The following is a 26,380-nucleotide window of genomic DNA, read 5'->3' as shown; positions in this document are numbered from 1 at the left end:
TAGCTCGCCAGGGGGCTGGGTGCCTCGTGAGAAAGGCGCCAGCAGCCGGGTCACCTCGCGAGGAAGGAAGGGGAGGGAGCGCGAGTGGGGCGGGCGGAGCCTGAAAACCTCCGCGTCCCCGCTTAGCGCTTTACAAAGGCCCGGGGCGCGAGAGGACGTGCTCTGCCAGCCCCTGGGAAGGGAGGCTGCGCGCGCGGGAGCGCGGGAGGATCGGCGGCGCGCAGTCCCTGGTCCCTGGCTCGGTTCCCCGCACCCCGGGGCTCACACCTGCCCGCGCGGAGGAGCAGCGGCCGGGCGCCCACCCCCAGCCTGCGCCCAGTCTCTTCGATTCCCCTCGCTCTGAGCCGGGAGAGCCGAACAGCTCAGGAGAGTTCACGGACTCCCAGCCCCAGGTACTTGGCGGGGCGGCGGGCTGGGGGTGAGGTGGGAACTGGCCCTTTTCTGTTTATCCCGCAAAGACAGCAGCTTTGTCCAGGAGATTTTGGGGGTGTCGGATCGGAAGTCATCCCCCGCCGCTCATGCTCACCTGGCACACGCTCACCACATGCTAAGGAAAGCCTGCAAAAATTATAGACAGCACCTCCCTGTTTTACAAAATATGAGAATATTTACATAAATGAGGAAACACTGGAGATGGGGGTGTGTTTTCTCTGTACTTTGGTATTCTTTGCAACGTTTTTCTAATTAGAAAACAAAAACGAATGCCGTTTATGCAGTGTGGCTCCAGAGCAGTTGTGCGTGACTCCCCCTTCCCCCTTGCCAACTGCCACGGCCCCACGCTCTCGGTGGCCAAGCGAGAACTTTCTGAGGGGCCCTGGGCTCGCTGGAGTGCCGAGGTCCTTGGTCCTAGACCTGACTCCTTGCTTCAGTCTGGTTCATGAGAGAAATATAGTAATCCGTTGTTTTCTGGGACTTTCCCCAGATTTCAGATTGAAAAGTGAAATTTCCCAAATCCTCTGAAGCCAAAATCCACACAGAGCCTCACTGCGGATGTCCGCAGCCACCAGGAAGTGGGACTGTACCCCGGGTCAGGCCAATCAAGTAGAGTGGGAGAAAGAAAATCTCATGTCTGAAAGACACCGAGCTTTCCTAAGGGTTTCCTCCTGCTGTTTGGTTTTCACTTTTGTTTTTTTTTTTTGATTCTTTGTTTTTGCAAGACCTGTGGCTTTAGTATTAATTCTGCCAAACAGCTGTGCCAGAGTTCACAAATGTCTTCAGAGCCACACTTCAGGGTGATCCTGTTGAGCAGGGTTAGGCAGGAGGATAACTTGGTCCTTTGCTCTGCTTCCAACTTTCTGTTCCCCTCCTGTGTGCTCAGTGTTCGGTATTCATTAGGGAGAAAAGCCTTGAAACTTCCTACTTGCAACCACGCAAAGACATACTCTTTCTTGAGAATATATTCAGGGGGAACTGGGGAGGCGAGAGGGTTGGGGGGAAATGAAAGTGAACATTTTCACCATCCAGAGCAGACCCCATTAGTATAGTCAATCCTGTTTTAAAAAATAGACTTCTTAAAGCATGAGAAATCTTGTTGGCATGCATGACCACCCAGGGGTGCCAAGCTTTCTGTTAAACTGCTTAGACATCTGGGTCCTTTTAGCGAAAATATTTCTGTATATCTTTTTGTTTATGACATTTTAAGGCCGAACACCCTTTGGCAAGGAGAGGTAGTATGTCTCTTCACGGGCTTTGCAGGACCTTAGTGAGTGTGTGTGTATGTGTGTGTGTGTGTTGTGTTGCAGGGAGGGTAGCAGAGGTGGAGGTGCTGTTTTTGCACATAACACCTCTACACGTATCCATTCTTCTTTCCCCAGAGAGAAGTCAGAAGCCTTGCCCTCGATCTAACTCTTCTCTTCCCAACTCTAAGCCTCCCAGGTAAGTGTATACATCCTGATGTCCAGCACAGAAGAGCTGGAATGCAGCATCTATGCCTTCTGTATTCAGCTTTCAGAGACAGAGTTCCCAACTGCAGTGCTTATTTTTATTTCTATGTTTATTTTATTTCCTTTGTTAACACAGATATTATTGTTTGTCAGATATTAGTCAGTGTTTTACAACTTTTCCATGTCAGATATCACAGTTTACCCCTTTAATAATACTTTGCTAATCTCCAACCACTGTCAATTCCATAAAAATCAGAGGTTGGTAATTTTGTAAAGAAAATATTTGTTAAGTGTTTGAATAGATATTGAAGTGCATGTGGTATAAAATTCCAAAGGTATAGAGTGTGTGTGCAGTGGAGAGTAAGTCTCCTTCCTATCCCGGGCCCCCAGTTTCTGTCTCCAGAGGTAACCATTGTTATCACTATATAAAATCATTGTTGCCCTGTTTCTTTGATAACTTATGACTAACAGATTTCAAAATGCTGTTTTGAGCAAATGTTCACCAGTGATTTTTTAAAATCTAACAATTTTAAGTATATTATTTTAATTGTCAGCTTCTGTCTTTCCTGTTTTTCTGCTGACCACTCTGAAATGTCAGAGTGTTCAGGCCACTTTGTAGAGGGACCCTGTGGCTTTGAGGATAAACAAATAGATTCATTTCTAAGTTCCTTGAGGTCAGAGATCAACATGGTATCCAAACAACCTGCCACAATTACTGATGAGTACTAGGTCCATGCTAACATTTATACACCCAAGCTTACGGATAACTGATATTCACAGTAACCTGATGCTTCAGAGCCTGTTCCTCCTATGAGGTAGTACTAATGGCATATTTCCCTCCCCAGTATTAGATTCTTGTTTGGTGCCTTGCTGGTTGTAGCCCACACACCTTTATGTCCCCCTTCTCTACAGGTTAACTGCTAAAGTTTGTGAAGTAACTGGTAACCAGGGAGGCAGTGTTTGTAATGGTTAAGAGAGGATGCATTAGAGTTTTGAGTCCTGTCTTTGACATTGGATTTATGATCTGGGCTGGTTTTTAAACCGTCTGAGATTCAGCTCCCTCATCAGTGAAGCAGTGATTCACAGGGTTATTTTGAAGATTAGATGACCTGTTGTCACCAAAAAGCAGGTTAGTTGCCCGCTGCATGCAGAGTCCAATTAACAAGAGTGAGGTCTGGTACAAAAAAAAAAAAGTGAATTCCTAAGCTAGCTTGGAGAAGGGGGCACAAAACGTCCTGCCTTTATCCACAGCCAGAATGTGCTGCTTCACTTTTGGAGCAGGAAGTGGGCCTCTTTTATAAAGTAGGGTGGGAAGTGAGCCAGAGCAGGGGGTCCCCGGCTTCCCTGGTGCTTTATCTACCAGACAGTTGAGTTGGCACCTTCCTGGGCAGAAATATAAGTTATATAAGTGGCCAAGTGGGCATACTCTCACCATGCCCTCCTAGTAGGTGTGAGTTCAGAGGCCACCCCCTGGAGGTGAGAGTTCTGTGGGGACATGCTTTGGTCTGCAAATTGACTGTCAACTCTCCAGGAGAGATCAAAGTTAAGGTTGTCTTGGAGCACATAGTTAGATATACTTGCCCTGTAGGGAATTTCTGGTCAGGAGAGGTGAAAGGTTACATTTACATTTCTGAAGGTCTAAGTAGGAAGCGGGGCACAGGGGGAAGGGGAAAAGAGAATAATTTAAAAAATTAAACTATGACTTAGAAAAATGGAGGTACTTGGTTACAGTGTGTCAGGGACTTAGCAGTCTGCCTGGCACATGAAAGGCATGAAATAAGTAATAGCCTTTATTCCTGTCTGTATTAGTTTGTTCTCACACTGCTAATAAAGACATACCTGAGACTGGGTAATTTATACAGGAAAGAGATTTAATGGACTCACAGTTCCACATGGCTGGGGAAGCCTCACAATCATGGCAGAAGGCAAGGAGGAGCAAGTCACGTCTTACATGGATGGCAGCAGGCAAAGAGAGAGCTTGTGCAGGGAAACTCCCCCTTATAAAACCATCAGATCTCATGAGACTTATTCACTATCACAAGAACAGCATGGGAAAGACCTATCCCCACGATTCAATTACCTCCCATCAGATCCATTTCACAACATGTGGGAATCGTGAGAGCAATAATTCAAGATGAGATTGGGGTGGGGACACAGTCAAACCATATCACTCTCAGAGTTTGCTGTGGTTTTGTACCTTCATAAGATAGGTGAATGCATCCATCAGCTCAGTCTCTGATATAGTGCAGTAACAAATGACCTAAAAAATCTCAGTGGCTTATTGGAATAAGGGTTGATTTTTTTGCTAATATTACCTGTCCTTTATGTGTCTGTCTTTGGCTCTTCCCTCTGGGACCCAGACTTAGCTCCTCCTTGTGGGAACTGCTGATGTTCTGACAAAAGAAGGAGGGAAGGTGGAACTACACAGCGGCTGTTAAGTTTCTGCTTGGAAGTAATTTTCTGCATCACTGCCATTCATGTTTCATTGATGTGGTTGTTAATGAAGTGGATCATCATTTTAAAGGGGCAGAACTGGTAGGGACAGGCCTGCAAGGATGGGGTAGCAAATATTTGACACTAATGCAGTCTGCCTCAGTGTTTGTTGGATGGAGTCGCAATTGTGAACCCAGAGATTCATCAAACCCAGATAATTGATCTGCACCAAGACACTCATAGCCACTGATGCATAAACCAGAATGCCATCTTTTTCTGACAGTGGATAATATATCTGTCCTGGGGACTGAGTATAAGAACCTATATGGGGTAAGCTTTTCTTGTGGTTGATTTGCTCAGAAGACTGAATTATAAAGTAATAGCTTATATAAAGCATACAAAAACAAAATTTGGATGTTACCAAAGGACTATTTAGATCCAGAATACACCATGGTTTTTAATCCAGTTCTCCTTTTGGAATTCTTATCGCCTGAAGTCCAAGAATGAACTAGATTGATCGTAGCATATCATAAATAAAGCTGGAGATCACTTACAGATTTCTGATGCTTCTTTTCAGGCTCTTGTTAATAGCAAATGCTTTTCTTGTTGACTGCTAATGCATCATCCCATGACTTATAATTATTCTTTTATGCTGTCTGCTTCCTGAATAATGAGACTTTATTATCATAATTACAGTGTCTTCAAATCACAGTGTAAGATGGATTAACCAGTTCTACCCATTGTGTGTTAATTCTTGCTGACTTTGGTTTTATAGTAAGTTTTACCACCCCTGGCACAGGATTTTGAGGATTTTTCTGTTTTTCTGCTTATAGCTGGATATCTGTGGCCTGCTTGGGTGGAGCAATATGATGCAATAATGTTCAAAAATATATTATGAAAATAAAATTGAAGATGCATTTTCAAATCAATAGAAAAGAAATATTGCTTAGCTATGTCATTTGTTGGATAATTGAATAAATTGAGAGTTTGATTCCCAGCAGCAAAACTTTGTAAAACAGAAGGAAAGATTATATTTTAAAAGTAAATAGCAGGGCTGGGAACGGTGGCTCATGCCTGTAATCCTAGCACTTTGAGAGACCGAGGTGGGTGGATTGCCTAAGCTCAGGAGTTCGAGAGCAGCCTGGGCATCATGGTGAAACCCCATCTCTACTAAAATATGAAAAATTAGCTGGGAGTGGTGGCGCACGCTTGTAGTCCCACCTACTCGGGAGGCTGAGGCAGGAGAATTGCTTGAACCTGGGAGGCAGAGGTTGCAGTGAGCCAAGATCACGCCACTGCACACTGTACTCCAGTGACAGCAAGATGCTGTCTCCAAAGGCGGGGGGGGGGGGGGGGGAAGGAAATGCCAGCAAGATAGAAAGGGAAGGAAAATATTCTGGTTTTTGTTTTTTATATTTCAAACCAGCGTAATTTTGATGCCAACATCTAATATAGATGGCAAACAAAAAACAATAAAACTACAAATCAATCTCACTTAAGACTGATTATCTCCAAACCCCAAATCAGTATAAGCAGACAGTGTCCGGTAGCCGCAGCAAGGGAGAGTCATCCAAGGAATGCAGGCGGCACTCAGCATCTCTCTGGGTACTGGTGTAACTTCTTGCCGTGCTACAGTTACAGAATTCTGTGCAGCTGTTAAAGAATGAGGTATATTTGTAAGTGTAGATATGGGAAAATTATCACCCATATGTATTATTAATTGAAAAATTGGTCAGGCATAGTGGCTCACGCCTGTAATCCCAGCACTTTTGGGAGGGCGAGGCGGGTGAATCACCTGAGGTCAGGAGTTTTGAGGGCGGCTTGGCTAACATGGCGAAACTCCGTCTCTACTAAAAATACAAAAATTAGCCGGGTGTGGTGGTGCGTTTCTGTAATCCCGACTACTCAGGAGGTTGAGGCAGGAGAATTGCTTGAACCCAGGAGGTGGAGTTTGCAGTAAGCTGAGATTGCGCCATTGCACTCCAGCCTGGGCGACAGAGACCTGTCTCAAAAAAAAAAAAAAAAAAAAAAAAAGAAGAACAAAGAAAGGTTCGGAACTAAATATAGCATGTTTCTATTTGTGTAAGAAATTTTTTTTCTCTGTGGAGAAATGTGCTTATATGTGTGTTTGTGTGTGTGAGAGTGTACACACATAGTTATGCTGGTTATGTAAAGAAAATTTCTGTAAGGATAAAAGTAGCTTTTACAGTGGTTGTATTCTGTGAGAGAAAAAGAGTTCAGGTGGGGGAGAAATACTTGTTTTTTAAATCCTTTGTTAGTGTTTGAATTTTAAAATCATGTACATGTACTTTTAAAAAATTAAATTAGTTTTAAAATGGCAATTATCTGTTGAAGTAACTTCACAAAAATTTTAGTAGCTATTTCTCCTGTCCGGTTATACTGTGTTTAAGTACTGTACTAATTACCAAAGATATATGAAGTGAAGTGTAGGTGGAGGGCACCTCGGGCCATCGACTCTCAAGGGATGTGGTTAACAACAGTTAGACTGTGCTATTTGTAGTTAATGACAGTTTGTCCATCCAGTCATTGGGTACCACTGACAAAAATAAATAATTCTGATACCATTGCAGGCTGTGATAATTAGAACCAACTCATGGAGACTTACATTCTTAAAAGTAATGTCTAAAATTTGAAATTATAGAATAAAATAACCATTTAAAGCATTTACTATTTTTAATCATTTACCTGTTAGAAATCAAAGTGAGGATATAAAGGAAAAATGTTGCAATTGTTTGTTTATAACTATTAAGTTTCTTTAACCAGGTTTCACAATTCATAATATATTTAATTATAATCCAGTTAATAAACTGTATGTTTTCTTTATGTATATATCCTCTGAAGGTATTCAAACCAAAGAGATTTTTTATTTCCTAATTTTCTTTTTAAAGTACACCTGTCATATTTTCTCTGGGCTCGAGTCACTCTATTTAGGTGAAAGAGGAACTGAGGTTTCTTTATGCTTCCCTCAAATCATTTTATTATCAAAAATCATTCTTTGTTATTGTCTGCTTTTTATGTATGGTGTTATAGTCAAACTAGAAATGAAAAAGATAGGAGAAGCTAGTGTAGCAATTTTATAGGGCTTGGTATAAGATTTCACATATCTACTAGTTCACTGAAAGTATTGTCTATGTACTGTTTTCTTAAAGTCCAAATAAATTGCCTATCAGGTGATGTTCATCAAAATGTTAGAATCAAAGTTCTCAACGCCTCAAGCATAAGCAGAAACTAACATGGTAATTTAATTATTGCAGGTGGGCCTTGTGCACATCATGACCAGTTTTGAAGATGCTGACACAGAAGAGACAGTAACTTGTCTCCAGATGACGGTTTACCATCCTGGCCAGTTGCAGTATGGAATATTTCAGTCAATAAGGTTTTTTAACAGAGAGAAACTCCCTTCCAGCGAAGTGGTGAAATTTGGCCGAAATTCCAACATCTGTCATTATACTTTTCAGGACAAACAGGTTTCCCGAGTTCAGTTTTCTCTGCAGCTGTTTAAAAAATTCAACAGCTCAGTTCTCTCCTTTGAAATAAAAAATATGAGTAAAAAAACCAATCTGATCGTGGACAGCAGAGAGCTGGGCTACCTAAATAAAATGGACCTGCCATACAGGTGCATGGTCAGATTCGGAGAGTATCAGTTTCTGATGGAGAAGGAAGATGGCGAGTCATTGGAATTTTTTGAGACTCAATTTATTTTATCTCCAAGATCACTCTTGCAAGAAAACAACTGGCCACCACACAGGCCCATACCCGAGTATGGCACTTATTCGCTCTGCTTCTCCCAAAGCAGTTCTCCGACAGAAATGGATGAAAATGAGTCATGAACACAGAACGTCTACGAAGAGAAATATGAAGGATGAAGAGCTCTGTAGATGCTGTATAGACACTAAATAAGAGTTGATTAGGGTAGTATATTATAGTCATCTGTTACGCTGTGAAATTTGGAATTCAGTATTATCATTTTGAAGTCTGTAAATTCTGCTAGTCATTAACTTAGTCACCTGTTGTATTCCTGGATCTACACAAAATTATTTAAGTGCTTATCTGTGAGGATTAATATACAAAAAGTATCCTTTGAGACGAAGCCGTGTTCTCAAAATAAGGTTATATTATTTTCTTTTTCTGCTTGATTTTCATCTTGTGTTTTGCTTTGTTTTTGTAAGGAATCATCTCTTGGTTTGGTCACATCATTTCACAACAGCCATTTGTTTTCAAGGTCAAGGCTCCAGGCAGGTTGTTACTGGTGTTTGCAGCCTGTCAGTACTTGCAGTACTGGAATAGGTTCTAGGCTAGTGTCTGTGCATCACTGTGGTTTTAGTATGGGAGGACTTATTTTAGAAAGACTACCTTACTTTTCTATGATTTCTTTTTACAGAGTTATAGTGTGTTTACTCCTAAGATGACAGTTCTCTTTGTCTATATTCAGCATCTAAGACAAATATTTAAACATTTTAAAGAACCACTGTGTTAAGTTTAGGATTATTTTACCAAATTAGAAGTTTGACTTTTATGTGTTATACACAATTTTAAAATTTCACGAATTCACCTTTTTAATAGTATCCATGTACATAATAAAATCAAAATTTAATTAGCCATTTTCTTTGAATTTTTTTCTAAATAAGGGAAAGAACTGTTCTTGGGCCGCTTTACATAGATAAATGTATGTGAATGTTTATAATAAACGCTTAAATATTTCTAAAATGTTAACTTCAAAAAAGTCTTTTTCAGTTCTTAAATAAAAATTTTTTTTATTTAAGATACTTATTCGACTTATCTTAACTAAGGTAGCTATGAATGTTAAGTAGATGAGGTAACCATTCAGTTAAGTTAAATTGTAGCATTGCCAGGTAGTGAGGCTCGCTGTACAATTTTCCAGGTAAATGAAATTTCCTGTAGTAAGAGGTCCATATTTTTGTAACAGCCTTTTAAAAATGCTTTTGTGAACCCTTCAGCCTCTTACCCAAAGAGGCTTTAAACCTCATCTTGATTCAGACCATCTGTCTATTCCCGAGCAGTAGTATGTGATGTCCAGCACCCTAAACCCGACTCCCCAGCCCTGGGACTATTCCAGTACAGTGAAATATTTGTCCCTGTACAAAGTGGCCTGAATGACTGTTTGAGTTCCTGTGTCTGGTTTTCCTGTTTATTCCCTGTGATGCCCAGAGTAATGGCCCATCCAAAGAAGTCCAGATGTCCATGTGCTAGTCTTCAGAACTTGTAACTGTGTTGTTACGTGGCAAGGGGGAATGAAGGCTGCAGATGGAATTAAAATAGATTATGCTGGATTATCTGGGTGTGCCCAATTGATCACTGGATCCTTAAAAGTGGAAGAGAGGCAGATCAGGATGTCAGCATGATGAGGTATGAGACAGACTTGATCTGCTGTTGCTGGAGGAAGGAGGTCATGAGCCAAGGAATGTGGACAGTCTCTTGAAGCTGTCAAGTGTGCATTGGACATCTGGAAGCCAGAAAAGACAAAGAAATATCCAGAAAGGAACAAAGTCTTGTGGACACCTTGATTTTGGCCCAGTGAGAATATGTTTGACTTGTTAACCTACAAAACTTTATGATGATAAATTTGTGTTGGTTGTAAGCCACTAAATCGCAGTAATTTGTTATAGCAGCAGATAGAAAACTAATATACTCCCTTTAATATAAGGTTATCTACTATTGATTCTTTCTAGGATTTTAGCTTCTGGTCTGATGTGGATTTACAGCCAGATCACCCAGCTTGAATTGCTTACAGTGTGTAGTCTCATGGTAAAGGCATTCTATGAGTGAAGTGTATATACTTTAATGTGTGTATACTGTCACATTTTGACTATTTTGGAAGACTTTCACCTCTGTTTCTTGTCTTTGAGGCTGATGAATGTGTTTCTAAGTTATAAATTTAATATTAAGGGTTTCATGTATTATTGTTATTGAATCCAAACAATGTGTTAAGTAATATTTAGGGCCAGAAAAATCCTGTACAGAATAATGATTTCTCCTAATGTAAATCTTGGAAAGGGTTTTGTTCAACTTGAGAAATATTAAATTTTTTTTCTTTTTTTTTTCTTAAAAGATTGGCAAAGGAGAGAGTGGGTTGCTGAAAGTTTATTTGTCATTGTTCTCCAAAGAATAGAAGCACTTTCCATAGCCCAATTCCAGTAGTAAATAATAATGAAGGCTTTAATAATGAAAGAGCAATTGGTTAGTATTAGAATTGTTTTGATTACAAAGTTAGCATCTCTGCCTGAGCTACCCAACCCCAAAGCGGGGTTGTTAGAGGAAAGCTGCCATATTTCATAGAACCGAGGAAGGAATGCAGCAGACCTCAGGTGGGATTCGAACGCTCTGGCTCTGACCCTCAATGCGTATTGGCTCCATGGCCACCTGTAGCTCCCAAGTTTTACATGTTCTTGATCCCCCAAAGAGACCGGATCTCTTGATCTTAGTTCCAGGGACGGGTCAGCTTGGGTCAGGTGCCCACCCCTTCACCAATCAACTTGTCTCAGGTAATGCAGTCACATTATATAATGGCTGCTCTGGTCAGTGATCATGTGGATAGATACAGCATTTTCTCAAAAAAATGGTCACAGAGGGGTGGGGGTGGGGCAAACAAAAATACTGGTGTTTGATACAAGGTACTGAAGCTAAGATGTGAAACCTTCCATATACACTTTAAGGACTTCTTTGTCCCTGGAAAGTGATTTTTCTGGTGCTCTTTAGGTAGAGAGGTGTATTAATGGTGCCAGTGTTAGAATCCTTGGCAGTCTCTTCCTGAACCTGCAACTCCAAAGGTTAAATCTCATACACCATATGGTTATATAACCATTTTCTGGAGAATTCTGTTCCTACTATCTAATGCAGTAACTGACTTAAAAGTAAGTATTACTGTTAGACTCTAACATAAGTGGTGGTATTTGTTTTAATGGAGGTGGGATCAGGTATATGTTAAGCTTTACATTAAAAAATATATGTATGTGTAAATAAATATATATGCCTTGTAGAAAAATTAGCCATAATCTTACCACCAGAAGAGAACTACTGTTAACTTTGTGTGTATATGTGGTGGATGGTTTTATGTTACCTCCTGGCTCTTTTTATGTTTCCAATCCTCTAACACTTGTTTAATTAATTCCTTATATTATTGAGATAACAGGTATTGTTATTATTTTACTAAATGGACCATGATTGAAACTATCAGAGTCTCCATTTCAGGTGGTGACCAAGATGAGCCCTACGAAAAGTGGGTGGAATTTAATAGGTTTCTAGTTGGTATGAGTTGTCCTCAGATCCAACCTATTCAACCTACATGAAAATACTTATTTGTCCTTTACCTCTTAAGCAATGAACTTAGGGCTGGGAGCACTGGTGAAGAAACTGGGACGGCATTAGTTTCAGCTCTGTTGCTGGTTTCATAATTTTATTGCTGATGGAAGGCTACCAAGGGACTAGAGATGAACCAGTTTGGCCCTGCTTAGTGGCATCAGTAAAATAACTGCTTGAAGACCCAAATCAAGACAGTGACTTTTTTTTTTTTTTTTTTAAGACTACTCAAGTGCAGTAGTCAGAAGGGGGGAAAAGAGTAGAACAAGAAGTTCAATCTGTAACTATGAACAATCAACTGAGCTAACTCAACAGTGACATTTTAAAACAGAAAACTTCTGAGATTGGACAGTCACAATAAGGTGTGACAATGAAATTTCCCCTTAGTTCACAGTGCCTTTTTATAATAATATCACTTTCGGCATCTTGAAAGTTTTTTAATCCTCCAAAGTTAGGTTAGACACATTTTTTTTTTTTTTTTTTTTTTTTTTTGAGTCAGCGTTTCGCTCTTGTTGCCCAGGCTAGAGTGCAATGGCACGATCTCGGCTCACTGCAACCTCCGCCTCCCGGGTTCAAGCAATTCTCCTGCCTCAGCCTCCCGAGTAGCTGGGATTACAGGCATGCTCCACCACGCCTGGCTAATTTTGTATTTTTAGTAGAGATGGGATTTCTCCGTGTTGGTCAGGCTGGTCTTGAACTCCTGACCTCAGGTGATCCGCCTGTCTTGGCCTCCCAAAGTGCTGGGATTACAGGCATAAGCCACTGCACCCGCCTAGGTTAGACACGTTCTTTTTAATAGCTAAGCAAAAAAATCCCCTGAAGCCCCCAAAACTCTCAAAACAATACTGACCTAATTTCTACCGGAAAGAATTGTACAGTGTTGAGTGTGGGCTCTGAGTCATACTGCTTGGGTTTGTCTACCATTCCCGTAATTTGACATAACTCAGGTTCCTTTTTTGAAAAACAAGGATTAAATAGTGCCTCCTTCACAGTGTCTCTGTGAATATCAACTGAGATAAAGTATGTAGTCTCCTTACCACAGCATTTACACACAGTATGTGTTCCTCTGAGTAGCACGGGGCAGAGTTAGGTCCTCATTTTTAATGGTCTCATATAAGATTTCCAAACTACAGAGGACATTACTATATCTGGGTAGGAGGAAATAAATCTTTAAATTTGAAGTAATAATACTTATACAATTTTTAATATCATTTTCCAAATTTAATTTCATTTTCACCTTTAATATTTCCTAAGGATTCAAGAATCAGATGCAGGGATTCTGTTTCTCTCCATTTTTATTGTTATTGTTGTTGTTGTTTTACATTTAGGATTTCAATGTGGAATCTCAGATTTCTTTTGTGAACTCCTTTACTGTCAGGTAATTAACCAGAAATACCAAATAAATGAAGATGGGAAGACACTACATATTTAACATAAAATCTTTTTTAGATGTCTGTATTCTCAAGAAATTATGATTAGGACATATTTACATAGTTAAAAGAAACCTCTGGCCTCTGCTAGAAAAATATATTTATCTATTGAAAAAAAAAAGCAGGCATAATTCCAAAATATATCATTTCAAAAGTTCTAGTGTTACCAGTGGTGAGTATGGGCAGGCTCCATAGTCCTTGATCTTTGTCTTCTTGGGAGAAAGAATTCAGCCAAGAGACAGAAGTATATTTAAGGCAGAAACAAGAGTTTATTGAAGCAAAAAAAAGTACACTTGGATGGAACCAAGGGGGACGTCAAAAGATTGAGTACCCAGCCTGACCTTTGTCTTAGGGCTCTTAGAGATTTATTATTTCCTATTTTTTTCCCCGTCTCTTCCCCTCCCTATATGTGCAGTATCTGGTTTGCCAGTATCTGGGAGGGCCTTTTGGTGGTTGAAGTTATGCACATGTTCTCTTAGGGCAATTTTCCCTTACTGGGCTAGCGCTCCCCGCCAAGCCCCATGGGAAGGTCATATATTCGTCAAACTCTGTCATTTTGCCCCTTACTGTGCATGCCTGGACATGTCCCCAGAGGAAGGCCAAACTCTGCCATCTTAAATTCTTATTGGGAAGTTGTTGCCCATGAGCTCAAGATGTCTCCTGTTAGATTTTCCCTTCCCTGTCACCAGCCCTGACATTCTTTGTGGCCCTGTCCTGCCCTGTTCACATCTGCCTATGTATCTACTCTAAAACTAGTATCTTAAATAAAAACCCTTCTATAACTCCACATCCCCTTCCAGCTACCCCATTTCTCTGCTCTCTTTTCAAATTGTCTGCATTAGCCGTTCTTTATTCTTCATCCCCAACTCCCCAGTTTCCATCCCTTCATTTGTATAACTGTCTCCAAATGCAACTAAAGCAGCAGACCTCTTTTCAAAGCATTTGCTATTGTTGAGCCCTCTTATTTCCTGGCTCCTGTGACACTATTCTCTGGTTCCTGTATTCCTCCTGTATCTGTTTCTTTTGACTGTTTCACTACCCCCAACTTCTAAATGTCAACAGTTAGTTGGGCTTCTCTGCGTATGTGCTCCCCTGGGGTGAACTCAGCTGGTTTAATGACTTAAAATACCATTTTCCTACTAATGACTCCCAAACTTGAACCTAGACCTCTTTCTTGGGCTGCAGACATCTATCCCATCACCTACTTGACATCTTCATCCAAATATCTTATAAACACCTCAAAGTTAACTTTTCGAATAGAACTCTTTCATTTTCCCCACTTTCTGAAACCTGTTCTTCCCATTACATTGAAGTCAAATCAGAACCAAGAAGTTATAGTTAAGGGCACTTGCAGCTGCTAGGCTGGCTGTCAGGCGTCTACAGATTTGGCCAGTAGGGAGACAATGAGTCCAAATAGATTGAGCAGTTTATTATTTACACAGACAGCAAAAGCCGTATCAGGATGGAGTCAGCTACCTGTATCCCTGGTCCTTAAGGATGTCCCTGGATGACACTGAACCAAGGGGACAAGATGACAGATGACAAACAGAAATAGCTCTGTTGAGGAGCCAACTCTAAACTACAGCTAAACATTTTTATAGTTGATATCTGTACCTGAATGAGAGTGAGGTCACTGGAAACCAGTTGGATGAGAAATTGCCTCATGGCAGCCTTTTGCAAGACAGAGAGGTATTTTGCAAGATAAATGGCCCTTTGAGAGCTCCTTTACAATGGCCTATCTTGCCATGGAGGATCCAGAAAGGATCACGATGTTTTCTACCAAGACCTGTGTCAGACTGTGGTTGAGTTTTGCCTATGTGGACTATGTGGAGTGAGCAAGGTAGCCACGGCACCGTGCCAGATGTGTTACCCCTACAGTAGTATCTGATTCTACCCCTTCCTTTAGTCTTATATCCAACCCGTCAGAAAATCCTGATGATTCTACCTCTAAAATAAATCTGCTCTGCCTTTTCACAGCCATTGTAAACCCAAGGCACACTATATTCCATTGGGAGTGCTATATATCCACTCTTGCCTTCTTACAATCCATTCTCTACACAGCAACTAAAGCAATCTTTTGAAAATGTGTATATGATGACTGTACATCCTTGCTTACAAAAAATGTCAGTGGCTTTCTATTACACATCAAATAAAACTCATTCTTGGCTTACAAGGTCTTGCTTCATCTGGCCCTTAACTACCACTCCAGTATCATCTCATACCACTCTTCCCCCTCACTCATGATGCTTCATTCCCAGTGGTCTTTTTATTCACAGAACATAACAAACTATTTTCCACCTGAGGTACTTTGTACTTGCTGTTCCCTTTGCTTATAACATGCTTCCCACCAGGCTTTTTTACTTGACTGTTTCCTGCTTAACAATTAGGTTTTAGCCAAGTTAACAATTAACAAGTTAACAATTAAAACTTAAAACAATTAAGTTTTAGCCAAGCTATCTCCTCAGAGAGGATCCTCCTGACCTATGAGAAGTAGTCAATTGGCCCCCAGTTACTCTCTCTCCTATAATCTTGTATATTTTCTGTGACCTGTGATTTTCTTACATATATGTTTACTTATTATTGTCTATTTCTCTCACCAGAATGGTAAGCAAAGAGCAGAGACCTTATATGTCTTTGTACTTCTATGTCCCTAATACCCACCAGACATAGTTCCAATAATATTAAATACTATTCCAATATTTGCTGAATAAGTTATTTCTAGTACTTTTTATAAACACAAAACAAAACGTTAACTTTTTTTAACAGTTAAAATACATTTTCTAGTTCCATCTTGCTTTCTTAATTTACTTTTGTCTTCACATCAGATTTAATAAAACAATTACAAGACAGGAATCAGAATACCTGCATGTTTATGGAGTAAAACCAATAATAGTCAAATAACTTATTACCTTTAAGTGTAAAAATGTGTTTATTCACAACCATTTGTAAATTACCATTTGTTACCATTCCTTCAAAAAATTCTTTATGAACAAAAAGCCAAGAAAAATTACAATCGTAGCTTATGCCAAACCAAAAATATACATCTGATGTATACAAACTTTAAAAAGCATTAACACAGGCAATGTGAATATAGATTACCTTAAAAATATTTCCAAGACACAGCTACAACTTAAATTATGTTAAGACAGATATAAATAATAGCATTACCTAATGTATTATATTTACATATTTAAAGTATTATATTAATTTCTATGACATAAAAAAGGAGATAAAACTACAGATGTCATTGCTCAGCAGTTCAAATATTGAAAGGGCCACATGATTTTTTTTTTAAGCACAGCAAGAACTTTAGGTTACTATTTATATCTGGACCTTCCTATATTTATAAGAACATGCACTGTCATTGTTGCAAGAGGAAAAAAATTTAAAAACATTAAGGAAAAAACCAAAAAACAGTTTGCTTACTAAAATCATACCAAATCCTCAGCAAAATCAAGGAAAGCAATTATGGAGTGTTTTCTATCCCTGGCCTTTTAAATTGACATATACATTTTAGAGAAAAGAACAGTTAATTGTCTATCACAAAATGCAGTTATAGATATTGATATGCTTAGTTCTATCCCATTAAAGCACCTTGTACTACAAGGTAAAGGAAAGCTTAATAAAATCAATGGAGCCTTTCATACCAGAAAGGATTTTATTTGAAATACCCGTATTACCTTTTTAGATTTTCTTTTCTTAAATCATGCAGAGAATATGTTCTGTGTAAAATCTAACATCATTCATTGGAAATATAGAATTTTTTAAAAATAATGGCACCTAAAAACTTAATACTGTATATCAATTAAAGTCAATATAGTGGCATGTAAAATGAAGTGGAAAAAACTAAATATATATATATATATATATCTTCTTAAATATTATTTTTTATTATTACCAACTTGAAATGTCCAAACTCTGAAGGGTTATTTTTATATTATCTTTTGTTCAGATTGAATCAACATTATCATGCTAGGACATGTAAATAAACACATGTAATGCCGATACTTCAGCATTTCTTGGAGTCATCTACTCAAATCAACTGTACTTACTATTAGATAATAAAATCCAAAGAAGTCATAGAAATAAATAATGCTGAAAAAGGGAACACTATTCTAAATATGAATCTGACGATCCCTCCTCATGCTTCCTTCACATCTGCTGAGAATTAACAAAAAAAGTCTTAATATTTTCATAGTTAGACAATGAAATAGGCTTCATAAATCATTCAAAGTAAAATTAATTTAAAAAATTGAAAGTGGAAATCTACCATAGTAAACAGAAATGCTATAAAGAAAAGGCTTAAAGTAAATTTAATCGGTAACATGACAGGACCATTAAATTGGTCTTGAAAAGCAGAAGGCAGATGATGAAATTGCACTTAATTCTGTATCAATTCAGATCCTATCATCCCTACTCCTTTCTAATAAAATAAGCATTTACAACATGGTGTCTTACACGTCTCCCTTACAAAAAGGCTAAGCACAATGACTTATACATTCTAGTTGGTTTTTAACATTTGGTCATAACTGATAAACAAGGTCACACAATTTTACCCTATCGAGTCTGTTGATCTGTGTCAGAATGCCTTATGCCAGAATCAGACAGTTCTAATACAGGATTTACAAATCCAGAATACTCGGAATTTCCATTATCATCCATTTCGGCACTAACAAAATCATTTTCCCACTCCAGCCCATTGGAATCATCAGAGGCTGATGTAGGATTACTTCCAGTCTTCTTGTTGCTATACTTAAGTGCTGCCCGTAGGATGTCTTCCTCTGTTTTGGAACGTTCTCTCATTGGAAGCATTCTGTTCATTCCTATGATTTGAACAGAGTTTTTAGAAATCTCAGAACAGATAATAAAGCTATATTTAAAAACTCTCAAGTTTAGCAATAAAGTTTTTATTTAACTATCAGACTTGATGTGTGAATTAACTTAAAGACCCAGTCCCATGGAGGCCTTCTTAAGGGAAATTGTTGGGTTCTAACCCTGAAGTATGCCTCAGATAAAAATAAATATTAACAGTCACCAAAGGGCAGTTTTGATGCATCATTGATTATCTGATAAGATGAAATTCCTGAAGAGTCATAAATAAAACAGAATGGATGGAGGATTTCAACTGCTATTGGTCTTATATGACCAAGTTAGTATGTCTGCCAAAGTCTTTTCCTACCCACATAATTTCATTTCCGAGAGAATGACAATCACTCTAATGATAACATGTACTTTTCCAGCATTTACTAGGTTCCAGTTAATGTGATATATATGTCACAGATATTAACTGATTTAATCCCCAACAACTCTATGGAGTACAGTACTATCATTATTCTCATTCTATAGTTGAGGTAACTGGGACAGAAAGGCTAAGTGATTTGGGTAAGGTCACACAGCTAAAAAGTGGTGAAGCAAGAATTTTAATCCATTCAGTCTGGCTCCAAAGTCTGTGGTATTATGCTCTTCTGACTCTACCACAACAGAGTAGAGCTATTTCTATGGGAAACTGTTCTAGATCTAATTCTGAACAAAATGAAATTGGTAAAGTGAAAGTGTCAATAATCTTGAAAGGAAAAAATAATGTCATTTTACTGGCAGAAGGAAGGGAGACAGGACAGAAAAGAAATTTGAATCTGTAAGTACAGAATCAACACTGGTAACAGAATTAAAATCTAGGATTCGCAAAGAGATTGTAATATTCCTAGACACATTTAATGATTTTCTTTTTTGACCTTAAAGATCAAATCCCACCATAAAAGAACATTTAGATCTGTATTACCGTTGTCTGTCATTCCTGAAAAATCACAAAGACTCAACCCAATAAAACAAGTTATTTCTATAGATAAGCAAAAAATATGAGCTAGATACTAATATAATTTTGTAGATCTGTATCTGGTGGATTTGTTTCTGTGGATTTATTTCTAAGAGAAGTTATATTTAACTTCTGGCTTTGGACTGTCCACAAGGGGGTGGTAATCCTTCATACTGAGTAATGTCATGGGCTTGGATTACAAAAACCTTAAAGAAATTAACATTTATTTTCTAAATCTAAAGAAACATTAAAAATTAAGCAATTTTCTAAAAATTTTTATCAACAGAGATAATCACCAATACAATAACGGTCTAAAAAGTGTTTATATGATTTTTCAAGGCCTTGAATTTATTTCCATTTAAATAAAGACCAAGGTAGACTTACATAAATCAACACAGATTACGTTAAATTTTCCAGGTAAAATTGTGAATTATAAAATACCTTCTTCATCTTCCCACTCTAGATCTAAGGATGTGCTGTCGTCATTTCCACTAGTTGATTTAGTTTTGGTCATTAAATCACAACTGCTTTCTGTATTTGGTGTCAAAACTGTAGCATCTGATGAGAGTCCTAGAATATACACGAAATACAATTGAATACTCTCATCTACTCTTCTACCGCAACAGCCATTTTATTTTGTAACAATTATCTCTCTCTAAATATTATTATTATTACTTTTAGCTTCATAAGAAATAATTCTGGAAATCATTTTATTGGTAAGTTTCTGTTAGGAACAGTACAAAGAAACTTTTCTTTTTTTTTTTGCCATCTAAGCATAGCAAACATGCAAATATAAATGACTAAAAACTTTTCAAATATGATTAACTCTAGATAATATTTTTAACAGTCAATTACAAAGCGGCACAAAAAATAATGAACAAGAAAGATAAAAAAAAAGCAACCTATATTTTCAAAAGGAACCACTACCATACTATGCTTCCACTATTGGGAAGCATACGAGTTTTTGCTTTTGAAACCTGAGGAAATATTTTAATCTTATAAGTCAATTTGTAATAAGTAAAAAATAAGTACACTTTTCTATTACTTCTTCCCACCTTTCTTTTCTTTTTTTTGGAAAGGGAAGGGTTAGGATCAGAGTAGAAATGGAAAAAGGAGTGTTTGACTCCCTATATGGATCTACAGAAATAGTCTGAGATTTTTCTTTGCTCCAACTTCTTTTTAAAAAGAAAAGATGAGGTTGTATAATTAATGACTACCTAGGAAACTGATCTATCTGGGAATTACAAATTTAAGAACAGAAAGTTCTTCTACAGAAACAGAGCCAGAATCTCTACTTATCTGTTTACTGTGGCATAAAAAGTACAGAAAATACTTTAAAAAACTTACTACTACTTCGAAAAACTTCATACTGTGACTTCATATTTCTCAAACAAGATTCGAAGTCATCTTCTGGTCCTGAACTGTAATAAAAGTGAAATAATTTTTTAATATATTCATGGTAGATGCAATATGACAAATATTTAAGCTAATGATGGTATTTTGGCTTGAAGACCTATGTCATAAAAATTCATAACTGCTGTACAATTAGAATAACCTAATGAAAATAGTTCTTAATTTTCTTAATACTAACATGAAACTGAAAATAAGATTTTGGTTAATCCTGAAGCCCAATCTCCAAAGCTTAGCCATAAGTCCAACTTTACAATAATGAAGCATGAACAAAATTCTTTGAACGAGTAGTGATACTTGTGGAAATGTGACACTGAAATATCTCTTCCAAAAAATGACCACACATAAACTTTATTATAAGAAAGAGAGGGACTAAGGAAAACACAAACACCTAGGGTATAAATAACTCACCCAAAGGCATTCAGCTATTGTATCACATCTATATGGGAAATGAGACCACTCTTAAAAATGCAATAAAGTCAGTTTAAATGAATAATAATCATGTTTCAACTTAAATGCTCTCAGTATTCTTCCAAGACAATGTCTTTTAGAAGGAATAATTTTTAGGGAACACATAAACATGAAAACGTATATACACATCTTGAAGTGAACGATGCTCTACACGGCAATAAAATGTTCTACCACAAAAGGAAGGAGGCATATGTTTCACTATTTACCTTTGATATTCTCCATTGCTGGAAGGATGATATTGCTGCACAATTCTCTGCCTTTCTTGCTTTGGAAACATAATGTAATAAAAAAAATCACTCTGTTGTAAAATTATATATTTTAAAACCACTCATGCAATACCAAAAAGTTTTTTTTTCTAGTTTCTAAAAAAAAAAAAGTTATTTTGTTGATATATTTTTCCTTAAATCCATCACTATTCAATTCTATATCCCCTTATTTACGGGAAGAATTTCTCTGAATTTATCTATGTATAATCCAGAAGTGGTCAGAATATTCATAGTGTTATTAAAAAATAACTTTTTTAACAGATATGTATTGATATCCTTAACATTCTTAGTATACCCAAGAACTTCCAACCAACTGGAAAAATGAGGAGCAGGAAAGGAATAGTTAAAACAATACATGAAGTTCTATTCTGGGTGAAATAAGTAGCAATAAAACAACAGATTTATAAGATCTGGCTGAGTTGACTCAGAAATAATAAAAGCAATTGACTAAGATTTAGAAGAACTGTTGGAACTGTGGCTCTGATAGCTATTAGCTATATATCCCTGGCATGGCCTTTACCTACTGTTCCTTCATCTATAAATCACAGATAGCTATATTACTGCTCTAGCAAACTCAGGGTTCCCATGAAAATCAAATGACTTGATGGGTGTCTGTGTATGCCTGTGTGTCAGTATGTGCTATATAGACTGTAATGTGTTCCTACATCAAATATTTAAACCAGGGTAGGAAAAACTCAGAGAATCCTGGAAATCACCCATACGGATGCTGCATATGGAATGCTTTGTCTTTAAAAGGGAAGCAGTAGATAATCTATTACAGTAAAAAGTGTCTATATGATAACCAGAAAAATACTTTTCTTAGTAGAAGGTAAAAGTTAAAAACTTGTTCATTATTTAGAACTGACTTAAAAAGAAAATATATTCCTTCACATAATCTGCTAAAACAGCAGAGACAGAGAGAGGGAAAAAAATGAAGAGAAGGAGGTGGGGAGAAGGACACAGTTCATATAGAAATCATGTAACAATATGATAGACATGATATTTCAGTTTCTCTAAGTTTTACAATGTGACATGATCTTTATACTACTTCAATTAACACTACAGAGGTGAATCCAAACAGGAAAAATATGGAGGAAGATATTAAGGATACCAGCTAAGCACTGTTGTGCTTGAACTTTGGCTCAGGCCCTTATTAACTGTAGGATCTCAAGCAAGTTACAAAATATCCTACTCTCTGTTTTCTCATTTGTAAAACAGGGATTAAAAACACTATCTCATAAGATTGTTGTGAGGATTAAATAAGGTAAAACATTGCTGCTCCTGACAGGGTTCCATAAATGTCTGTTACTTATAGCTGCTAGGCATTATGGTAATGCAGCATGGTAAGATACGGTAAATCTGCTGCCTTCTCTGACAATATTCCAAAGATTTCTCAAGACCCAAACTCCCAATCTCCCAAGGACACAAGAATAAAGATGAGAAGCAAATAATAATTTTATGGGGAAAATAGCACAGTTTATCCAGTTCCAGGAAAAAAAGAAATTCTTGCAATTTAAGAAACTTTAAAAAAAAAAAAAAACCCTCACAAAACAAAATGCTTTGCCAATTATATTTAAAGGCTAGTTTTGCAACGCTTTCCCTCTAAGAGTACATTTATTTTTTCCAAAAGAATACTGAATTTTATAGCACTAAAATTTATCTTTAGGATAAACAGGAATCAGCATTTGCTAATCTAAAGCTAAATAGTATTGAGTATCAAGCATGGAATCTGATGTTATTTCTAGCTGTTAAAGACTAACTAATTTGCCTTGAAAATTCTTAAGAATATATGGGTAAACACATTCGTTGTTAAACAAGAAGTCCTTGAGAATAGGAAAAAAAGAGTCCCAACTAAGATTTGTCAGAGAAAATAAGGAGAAAAGCAACCCTAATATATGCTGGGGTCTTTTCCCCTCACCTCCAAGAGCTTTCGCTGCTTTGCTGCCCTGGCTGCTTCACGCTGTGCAGCGTATAAAGCTTCTTCTTCTAGTCTTAACTTCTCTTCTTGTAAGGCTAACTGTACATGAACAAAACGATAAGGATTAACAAAAATCAGAACCTGTCTAACTGCTCTAAAAATAAAATGCTTCTATTTATAAAACAAAAAGTAAATTATTAAAAAATAATTGATCTCTACAAAGCATAACAGAATTGAAATGTTTGCAATTGTTTAAATTTCTTCTTTTACAAAATAACCCAAAGGATATAAAACACATTACAGAATTCCTTAGAAATTGAGTTATGAAGCAGTAGCATGTACTCTGTATAAATATAGAAGTGTTTCTTTAGAATATGCAGTGATCTTCATTTTAAACAATCATTCCAACACCTATCACCCTCACTAGTTTGCCGGCTTTGGCCCTCATAAATCCAGTATCTTTAAGATCAATTACATCACTGTGACCAAAGTGAACTCGGCTTTCACAAAATTCATGTCTTGCCATCTAATTAACATCAATGCACATGTCTCCTTAATTTTATTACTATCAAACTATTAAAAAATTACTTTCAAATGTAAGTTCTTGCCATTCATAAAAGCACACAAACTGCCTTAGTAATATCTATTGTATGTTAAAGTTAACTTGAAAATCAAATTTCAACACTAATTTTTTTCTTTAGACTAATATTAACAGCTACTGTATAGCTTACGTTAATGCTTTTGAAATCACTAATTGGTCCTAAACATACTTTTCTTTTTGAGACAGGGTGTTATTCTGTCACCCAGCCTGGAGTACCATGGCACCAACACTCTGCAGCCTTGACCTCCTGGGCTGAAACCATTCTCCCACCTCAGCCTCCAGAGTAGCTGGGAATGCAGGCGTGCGCCACCACCCCGGGTGAATTTTTGTATTTCTTGCAGAGATGAGGTCTTGCCAAGTTGCCCAGGCTGGTTTTTAACTCCTGGACTCAAGCAATCTACCCGTCTTGGCCTCCAAAGTGCTGGGACTATAGGCATGAGCCAACATACCCACATTAAAGACAAATATATGTATATGTATGTATGTGTGTGTGTGTGTATTTATTTTTTTTCTGAGACAGGGTCTTGCTCTGTCACCCAGGCTGGAGTGTATTGGCTCCCCTTCGAACTCCCGTAGCCTTGAGGATCCTGGGCTTAAGCAATCTTCCCACCTCAGCCTCCTTAGTAGCTGGAACTACAGGTGTGTGCTACCATGCCCGGCTAATTTTTCTATTTTTTTTAGAGATGGGTTTTCACCATGTTGCCCAGCCTGGTCTCAAATTCCTGGACTTAAGTGATCTGTCCACCTCAGTCTCCCAAAGTGCTGGAACTATGACCATCATGCCCGGTCTTAAACAGAAAAATTTTAAATGTGCAGTGGAATATGAATAATTCCATTTAGTTTAGTGGGTGCAAAACCATAATTATAGGCCATTTCAATAAACACATTACATAACTTTAACACTTATAAGTACTTGGTTCTCTGAGAACAAATACACCAAGACAAAAACTCTTCAAAAAACCACTTATTGTGAAACAGGGTAATTTTTTAAAAATTTGCTTTTGTTGTTGTTTCCTTTTTGAGACAGGGTCTCACTCTACTGCCCAGGCTGGAGTGCAATGGCATGATCTTGGCTCACTGCAGCCTTGACCTCTCTGGCTCAAGCAATCCTCCTACCTCAGCCTCCCAAGTAGCTGGGACCACAGGCATGCACCACCATACCAAGCTAATTTTGTATTTTTTGTAGAGATGGGGTTTTGCCATGTTGCTGAGGCTGGTCTCAACCTCTTGGGCTCAAGCAATCCGCCTGCCTCGGCCACCCAGTGTGCTGGGATTACAGGTGTGAGCCTGCTCTAAAAGTTGGTTTTAAATACCAAGGTGCATATTCTTGCCAGAGTTCCTACTTTGTGAATTAAGAAATTATTTTTAAAAGAATGTACTATCTCCATTTTTTGGCAGCATATGATTTCTGATAAATTAAGCCAAACTAAAAGAAATTATAATAGGCTGGAATGATTTTTTTTAACTCTTAAAACATACTCATCTGTATATATCTCAACATAGGTCCAAAGACTCTACACAATATATTATTTAATGACAACTCTCTCTTTATGATAACACATACTTAAGCAACATAAAAGACAATTTACCTCTTTTTGAATTTTCTTATCAAGATCTTTTTGTTTTTCGGCAATGGAATCATAATGCCTTTCTCTTAGGTCAACAATTTCTTCCTCAGTAAGAGGCCTAGAGAAAAAAAGGAGGAGGAGAAAAAGAAAAAACAAAAACTTCTGATGAGTCTAAGTCCAAATAAAACACTCAAAAAGCCAGTGAAATTCTCAAATTTTGCTGTTAAAAATGTTAAAGCAATTTGCTACAACTTCAATTATTAAGAGTAAAAAGTATACATTCTAACACTTGCTATTATTCTAGTATATAAACTGGTAAGATGATACAATATCAGAATAGTTTTTAAAGCATTACAGCCACCTTTTAAGAAATGTGGATTTTATTTACCTTCATCTGGCTCTGCTTCAGCCATCTGACCTATGGGTATATACCCCAAACCATATCCCAAGATACTCATCATAAAATATAAACATCAGTACACTATTACACCCTGATCTCAGCCCTTATACCATTCTGGAACTCTTCTTAATCCTCCTATTTTATCCTGCTTAATCACTCTGGCTTCCCCAGGCCCTTCATCCTTCCCTTTTCTCCCAGTCTATCTGTCCCAGTCATCTTCTGGCCTTGCTTCACTTACAACCAATATGGACACCAAGGCAGATCTGAACTACTTTCTTACCAACATACTCACCTTCTTGCACTCCTATCATTATTCCATATTCACTTGGTTTACTCACATTCTGACCCTGGGTCATTTCCATGTTCAGCCCTTTCTGTTTCAGGCTGCTAGAGAAAACCTGACATCAACTTGGCACTCGGCCCCCAGCAGTAGTCCTTTTATATATATGTGGCAACTCCTTCACATATCCTACACTACCAAATTAAAAATCTTCACATACTCAAGTTCCTTATTCATACTTTTTTATCTTAAAAGGCAATTTCACTCCACTTTAAGAAATGAGGAGTATCAACCATGAATTGCTCCAACTTTGTGGCAACCCCCACTTACTTACATATATCCTTCCTATTCTCCTTACCATCCTCTAAAGAGGAATGTTCTTAACTTGTTCAGAGTCACCTACTATATTTACACTCTTGACTCATTCACCATTGAGCCCATCTCTCCTGCCCCACTCCAGGGAATTCTCTGGGACCTTGTTCTATCAATTAGTACCTCTCTTTTACCTTTAACCTATTCCTTTTGTCTGTCTGCACCTCTCTTCCATGTGAAGGAAGGAAGGAAGGAAGA

General features: G+C 37.8%; 2 protein-coding genes across 3 annotated transcripts in view; one reads left to right on the top strand and one right to left on the bottom strand.

The window, feature by feature from the left end:
• The first annotated feature begins 7 nt into the window (after positions 1–7).
• Positions 8–9,103, top strand: TIFA (TRAF interacting protein with forkhead associated domain). Its single transcript, XM_054486459.2, has 3 exons — positions 8–392; positions 1,815–1,875; positions 7,592–9,103. Exon 3 carries the CDS (start codon positions 7,610–7,612, stop codon positions 8,165–8,167), a length of 558 nt encoding a protein of 185 aa, XP_054342434.1. The 5' UTR covers positions 8–392; positions 1,815–1,875; positions 7,592–7,609; the 3' UTR covers positions 8,168–9,103.
• Positions 9,104–15,994: 6,891 nt separating this feature from the next.
• Positions 15,995–26,380, bottom strand: part of AP1AR (adaptor related protein complex 1 associated regulatory protein) — a 40,222-nt gene continuing 29,836 nt past the window's right edge. The window contains exons 5-10 of one of the 2 annotated variants that reach the window (XM_054485706.2): positions 25,152–25,248; positions 22,962–23,060; positions 20,984–21,042; positions 20,244–20,317; positions 19,338–19,466; positions 15,995–17,907 (exon numbers count right to left, since the gene is read on the bottom strand). In XM_054485706.2, coding sequence (XP_054341681.1) covers positions 17,642–17,907; positions 19,338–19,466; positions 20,244–20,317; positions 20,984–21,042; positions 22,962–23,060; positions 25,152–25,248 — 724 coding nt within the window. In that variant the 3' untranslated portion in view covers positions 15,995–17,641. The remainder of the gene's footprint in view (positions 17,908–19,337; positions 19,467–20,243; positions 20,318–20,983; positions 21,043–22,961; positions 23,061–25,151; positions 25,249–26,380) is intronic. The other variant, XM_054485707.2, reaches the window with a different exon arrangement.

Source organism: Pongo pygmaeus, chromosome 3 (genome assembly GCF_028885625.2).
Source record: "Pongo pygmaeus isolate AG05252 chromosome 3, NHGRI_mPonPyg2-v2.0_pri, whole genome shotgun sequence".
Lineage (NCBI taxonomy): Eukaryota > Metazoa > Chordata > Mammalia > Primates > Hominidae > Pongo > Pongo pygmaeus.
This window is presented reverse-complemented; position numbering and strand designations above follow the sequence as displayed.

Bases quoted from the DNA above. Each gene is read 5' to 3' on its own strand.
- TIFA (XM_054486459.2), top strand. From the start codon at position 7,610: ATGACCAGTTTTGAAGATGCTGACACAGAAGAGACAGTAACTTGTCTC.